The 7,053-nt window shown below is 38.7% G+C and overlaps 1 protein-coding gene across 1 annotated transcript; it reads right to left on the reverse strand.

Annotated features, from left to right (window-relative positions):
• Positions 1 to 1,018: 1,018 nt before the first annotated feature.
• On the reverse strand, positions 1,019 to 5,936 carry LOC103964206 (splicing factor 1). Its single transcript, XM_009377110.3, has 9 exons — positions 5,779 to 5,936; positions 5,045 to 5,354; positions 4,529 to 4,654; positions 4,370 to 4,409; positions 4,202 to 4,284; positions 3,231 to 3,308; positions 3,053 to 3,106; positions 2,686 to 2,820; positions 1,019 to 2,554 (listed from the first exon to the last, which is right to left on the reverse strand). Exons 2-9 carry the CDS (start codon positions 5,351 to 5,353, stop codon positions 1,205 to 1,207), a joined length of 2,175 nt encoding a protein of 724 aa, XP_009375385.2. The 5' UTR covers position 5,354; positions 5,779 to 5,936; the 3' UTR covers positions 1,019 to 1,204.
• Positions 5,937 to 7,053: the final 1,117 nt, after the last annotated feature.

A 7,053-nucleotide genomic window follows, 5' to 3' on the forward strand; every position in this document is an offset into this window, starting at 1 on the left:
AGCCATTGGAATGGCTCTCATTCCCATCCAACTTCACTCCCACCATCTCCCTCTAACTTTTTGCGTTCTCGGTCTCGCAATTCTACTAGCCTTTACTTGTATAATGGTTAGCAAATTTATCCAACACTCCAAATCTCCACGGATAATAGTTCATCTCTTCCATTATTTCGGGGTCTTCTTTGGAGTCACCGCCTTCTTCATTTCCGTCACAATCCCATTTCCTCCCTGGTTCAAATGTACGGCCTCTCTCATCTATGTGGCCTCAGGCCTCGCAGTGCTGTTTTGTCACCACTACTATACATAAGGCTACAGCAAGCAAGGAGAAAATCTCATAAACAAAACGTTCGATTGGGGAAACATAGTTGTAATCTACTAGCTACATATCTGCATAAGACTACATGTACACTCCTTTATGTCAGCAACGAGCAACATTTGCTGACATATTTTTCAATATGTAATTGTTTTCCACATATAATGACCGAGTCAAACCGTATTAGATAATATCTTAGCAAGTGTGTGAGTTTTATACAAATAACAATATTCTTGCCTTGTTTTTAGTTTTGGCCGGTATTTTACTTTTTGGAAAGGGTTTCACCCTAATATCAATAAATATTAATTGTTTGTTTTTGTTATTTTGTTTTTCTGCTCCCGCGTTATTAGCAGCTGTAGACTAGTGAATTAGTCGCCGGACTGTTCGGTTTGCTTGGTCCCTTTTAACTGATTTGTAATAAAAATGTGGTACTCTTTCGTACTCTTTTAACGAAAGGGAAACAAATCGATTGATAAAAAGGTAACGAAATGTGTTTCTATGAAGAAGTTTTGTCCCGTCAGAAATCAGACAACAGCAACATGTTAATATCACCCATAGACTACAAGAACTCCAAATGATCACTTCATCACCTCATGGGTCCCACTTCGGTGGTATGGTTAACTTAGATATGCTCCGTAACTTTTGTGGCTTCGCTAATGACAAAGATGAATCACGGAATATTTCGGAGGGCCCCACCCTCGCAACAAGAAGATAACGCAGCATGAATAAAACTAAATAAACGATCATACGCATGTCGCCCCCTCGCATGACGAAATAAAACTAAAGACTACAAGAACTCCAAATTCTTGTTTTGTCCGCTGTTTCACTAAATCCGAAATTGTAACTCCAACCAAGGCAATCAAACCGCGTTAGTGGTAGATCAATCCCTTGCTTTCACATCTTTCCTGGATTACCTCCCTGCTGTTGATTCGCAGAAGTGGGTGAGAATGGATCATACAGTTGTTGCCCTCCTCCAGGACCAGATGCCGACTTGCCAGAGGTAAATGCAAGGTTGCTGCTGAACTGTTGATTTGGAGCACGTGGGATCTCAGGTCGAGTTGCGTGAGCAGGATAGCTTTGCTCAATTTGAACATAATTTCCTGGCCTCGGAGGCAGAGGACCTGGCAAATTGGGCATCTGGTGGGGTGGATTGAAGTTACTCGGTCTCATTGGTGGATGTGGCGTCCGAGGTAGAACGGTACTGGATTCTAGAAATGTGGCGAGTCTGGGAGGAACTGAGATGGCAGTTGAATTTCTGGCATAGGGAGCAGCAGAAATATGAGCTGATGGATGCTGACCCATGTGGTCACCAAGTTGTGGTCTCGATAACACCTGACTGCCTGGCTGAGGAAACTGGAAAGACGGTGCTTGAGGTGCTGGAGATGGCAACATTGGTCTGGCAAGAGAAGCATTGTGTGCTGAAAAGTGACTGCTTGGCTGGGGAACTGTTTGGAAGGATGGATTCTGTGGTCGATGAGGCTGAAAAGTGAAATCGCCAGGGCTTTGAGCCGTCATCATTGGTGGTTTTAGGGGAGCGAAATTTGGAACACTTCCAGAAACAGAACTTGGAATTCTTGCTTGCAGAGATGTGGATAGCGATGTAGAAGGAAGTCCCGCTTGAGGCCGTGGAAAAGAAATAAAACTTGGTGCTGCAATAGGATGGTTTAGAGAAGACACCATATTCGCCATTGATATATTTGAAGGTGGTGGCATGGACGCAAAACCTGGTTGTGGAGCTGGTGGACTGCTTGACCATCCAGTAGAGCTCCCAGCAGGCAGTGGTCGGTTTCCTATGAATGTGAGTGGAGCTGAAACATTAGTTTGAACTGATGCAGGCTGGGGAGCCATATATGCATGCGGCAAAAAATGTGTTGTTGGTGGATTTTGTCTAGGGGAAACAAGAGATGGCGGAAGACCCAATGATGAAGGCAGGTATGCAGGGTTGAAAGGTGAAGTTGAAAGATGGGAAGGATTATTGAGAACTGGTCTCGAAGAATTCAGTGGAGTGAAGCCAGGCATATTCATGGGAGCAGAAGATGGGCCCCTTAGGCAAAATGGACCAGGGTACTGAAACTGCACTTCCAGTGGACTTTGTGCAAGTCCTGGCAGTGGTTGTACCATTCCCTGATTTACCACAGTAGTCGGAACCATAATAGAGGTTGTAGTGTCCTGGACTTGACTAGGAATATGAGCATTATCAGCAGAAACTGAAGCACCTGTACTGCTAACCGCTGCCAGATTTCCCTATATGGAAGTAATTAAAAGAACAATGCTAAGAAAACAACTGTAGAAATCATAATAAATAGCAAGAAAGAGAAATTTTAAGAAACTGTTGGATGTAAGGCTTTCTGTTTAAAAATAAAAAAGAAACTCACTGATACAGAGGTGACTAACAGTTCAATTACAGCAACCGCTGCATCTACTTTCTCAAATGTGTCAGCTGATATATGAACATATAAGTTTTCATATTCACCGTGGATTTCACTCCCATCAGATGGTTTTATTTCAGCCTGCAAATAAGTTAAAGAATAAAAGAGGGGAAGGTCAATACTACATGAGCATTATGCACATCTCGAAGCAACCTTTCCACAATAGATTTTTTTATTTTTTATTTTTTTTAGCATAATATAATATGCTTAAGAAAAGATGAAAATCAGTAAAATTGATGATGAGGAGTCAGGACTCTCAAATTTATCTTGATATTGATTCCTTACTGTTCTATATTATTTATTGAAATATTACCTTCTGTCCTGTCCCTGCTTTGGTACCATAGACTTGAATCTTGGCTCCGGTTTCCTTATTTGCATTGACCGATTAAAAAATATAGAGAAAACACACATGACGCGAAGATCATCAGAGCATGCACTTGGTAATCACAAGTGTTTGGCATAATCGTCATAAGCACACACAAAACTCTTACCTTTTCTAATTGTTTCTGGTTATCACTTCCAGGACCATATATTAGGCCAACAAAATTGTATTTAGGATATTCTTTCACCTGAAAAGCATTTAAAAACATCTAAGCATCAGAATTCAAACACTGGCCGACTCAGCAAACCATGAAATTGGATAATATATGCTCCCGTCTTTAGGTCCCACCCTCCACCCCTGGCCAGGAAACCTTATAAAAGTAATGGTAAACAAACATGCAACCCATTGCATTCTATACTCAGTAATAAATTAATTGTATCCACAGTCCGTTCATCTCTGTGTGAAATAATGACATGTCAACTCATACTAGAAGTCCTAAAAAGGCAGTTCAATGCACGTGGATTCCCGCAATGCAAGTTCAGGGAGGTAAAATATGGGCAACAATAGCCGTCTTTCTAGATGGACTGCTTTTGGAACACGAGCTCTCTACAACCTAGCCACTTGGTGAAAGTTCTTAAAACAACCAAATAATTCTTATTTATGTGAACTTATGTTCAATATTATCAGGATTCAAACCAACACCAGTATCGCAAACAACCAACCTAAAAACGCAGTGCTAAAAATGCTTAAACAAGTGAATCTAAACTATTCCACCAGATTAATACAGATTGTACCCATAATTTGCAAAGCCTTAACCAGTTATTTCAAATACATGTAGTACTCTATGGCCCATTCTTCACCACCCCTCAACCCCAAATTACGGCCAACCTGTTCAGATTTCAGGTCCATACTTATCATTGTAGAAGTGTACGATAAGACTGCCACCTATGAGTCTAGGTTGAAATTCCACATACATGTTCTTGGGTAAGTTTTATTTTAAATCAATACAACTAAGTTTGACAAAACATTTTCACGCCATGATAAAATAACTTATATTATCTCAGTCGTTTGGACACATCTTAAAAAACAGTTAATTAGAAAAGAGTTCCAGAGGATTGCAGGACGAGAAGATAAACTTACAGGAATAGGGACTGTAGCCTCTTTCAACAAAGGTTTATACTCAGGTGGGGTCTTGTAGCTTGGATTTAACTTTAATATCTCACCTGAATATCATCAAGAAAACAATAACCATGCAATCTATAATATAACATACAGGAAGGTATAATCTAAGAAAGCTGTCAAACGCACCTATGGCTTCCCGCTTTTCAAGTTCCAACTGGTTGACGTCCTACATTGACAAATATTATTATCAGTGCTTAAGAATAGAAACATCATTCAACATAGAAATGAAAGTAATCGAGAATAAATGAAAAAAAATAAAATAAAAAACATGAAATGGAATTTTACGTTTGCGTCAATTTGATGCTTAGAGGATTTGTGGTGCGGATCTTGAGGTGCTGATAGTAAGTCCTCATCATTCTCATCCTCTAACATTCCAGAGTTCAGCTGTTGTGTAATTTGATCCACCCGAGTCTGCTCAAAATTTGTACCACCAAACAGGCAGTAATATCACTTAGTGGCACCTGGAATGGGAGGTTTCCATGTGAACCATTCACACAGAAGACACAACCAGCATTTTAATACCCAATGTAAAAGGGAAACAATGAACTTCCACTAGCTGGAAATATTTATTCCTCCCCCAAGTGGGGCGACCAATGCCTCCAAACCATAAATTTGAAATTTTAACTATATGGGGATGGGAACACACAATTAGTGAGGTTTGACATCGCGCAAACATAAAAACAGGTAAAGTGGGAAAAAGATACATAAACCAAGAACAAATTTTGATCTTAGAACTACCAAATAACATAGTATCAAACAAAATATGACCAGAAAAGGACTTGCAAACAATCCAACCAATACCTGATAAGCTAAAGCTCTTCCCTTTTTGACAGAAGCATCCTGGGTGAGATCAGGGCCCCATTTAGTTTTCCTCTGAATCTGTTTCTTACTTTCTCCACTAACTGCATCACCGGCTCCTAGGTTTTTACTTCCGCGAAAGACAGGCACAAGTGAACCCGACAGCTTGTTTTTTGGTATAACAAATCCAGCCTTGGCAGCAAACATGGAGACCTTTTGTGTACCAGCTGATGATGCAGGTGTCATCGTTGTACCAGACATCTCAGGAATGCGAGGTTCGACTGCGGATGCAGCGCCAACCTTTGCAGTCATCCTGTTCTCGAATTCAATGGGCACATAAATGCCCAGAAAACGTAAGAGACCAACCAAAGCTGATAACTTTAATCTGAAGATTTTCACTTCAACTGACCAAACACTTATAAATTTCAGTATTTCACTAAACAGACAAGACAACCACGAAATTAGGTAGACAAGATACAATTTCAATTAGGGTTTAATTTCCCAAAGCCTTTGATTTCAATGGAACTGCAAATTGCTGACCTTAATTCAAAGAACTCGTTGAACTCTAAAGAAATTAAAAATACAAAACTGACTATTTAATTCACCCCACCAATTCCAATTTCTCTTCTTTTCTATTATTTTCCTCAGGTTTCTCGGCAGCCAAACAAAATTTTCTCGGAAAATACAACCTATCTGCCTAAAACTATAGGAAATACAGAAAGAGAGAGAGAGAATACCAGTGTGAGGGTGAAGGAGAGAGATGACCAGAACGCTGCGTTTTGGGAGTGTAGACTCGCAAGTTGCAACCCAATTGCTATGCTCTTTTGAAAAGTGTAAAGTCTCGTGAGGAATGAAAAGCGCGCAGAAACTCTTCCATGGAGTTTTTGCAGTTTACAGTTATACTCTTGACCAACACGAGAGTGAATCGAGACGAGGGCCCGTCGGGTTGTTTGGGTGGGCTCGACATGGTCCGGGCCTCAGTCCAATCCAACTTTTAAATATGTTGAAAATTCTGAATTGCTCACTAATTTTTTTTTAGGAGACTTTGAATACGATTTTTAGTTATGAATATTTTTTTATTGAAACCTTGTTAATTTTTAATTTTTGATCAAGGTCCCTGAAATTAATGTGATAATTTATTTCTATATATGTTACTATATTTTTAAATTAAAAATTAGAAATTTTAGTTGTTTATATAAATGAGATTTTAAATAAAAAAAAACCATAACTAGTGGGATTAAAAATATTAAAATATAAATATACTATTGTGTGTGTATATATATAAACATGGGTACATTCATCAAAATTAACCAAAAAATTAATTGTATCAAAACATGGGTACATTCTTCAAAATCACAAAAATAAAAATAAAAGAAAAAGAAAAAGATATTAGGCTTAATAACATTAGTAAATTTCTTCGATTATGTCACATCCCGGCCCGGGCCCGCTCCATCACCATAGCACGATATTGTCAGCTTTGGGCCCTGACTACACGCTCATGGTTTTGTTTCTGAGAACTCATACGAGAACTTCCCGATGGGTCACCCATCCTGTGAATGCTCTCGTGCGCTACTTGCTTAACTTCGGAGTTCCCACCAAAAGGCCTCGTGCTAGGTAGGGATGAGAATATACATATAAGGATCACTCCCCTGGGCGATGTGGGATGTCACAGATTAACCTTGACATGGATACATTTTAAAATCAAAGAAAAAAGAATGTACCCATATAAGTTTAAAAATGGATTAGAAAAAAATTGAATAGATTTTATATAAAAAATTGTACATTTTACATATAACAAATTGGTATATTTAAGAATGAGTATATTTTAAGATTAAACAGTTTTACATGAATGGGTACATATAATTAGCATGGGTACATTTAGCAAAATAAAAAGTACAAATAAAAAAATATATGGGTACAAACACAAATAAACTTTAAAAAATATGGGCACAAAAAGAAATTAATATATGGGTACAAATTAAAACTGAAAAGAAAATTGGTACAAATTAAAA

Source organism: the organism of the source record quoted next, unplaced genomic scaffold (assembly GCF_019419815.1).
Source record: "Pyrus x bretschneideri cultivar Hongxiangsu unplaced genomic scaffold, Pyrus_bretschneideri_v1 Contig5, whole genome shotgun sequence".
In the NCBI taxonomy this organism is placed as follows: domain Eukaryota; kingdom Viridiplantae; phylum Streptophyta; class Magnoliopsida; order Rosales; family Rosaceae; genus Pyrus; species Pyrus x bretschneideri.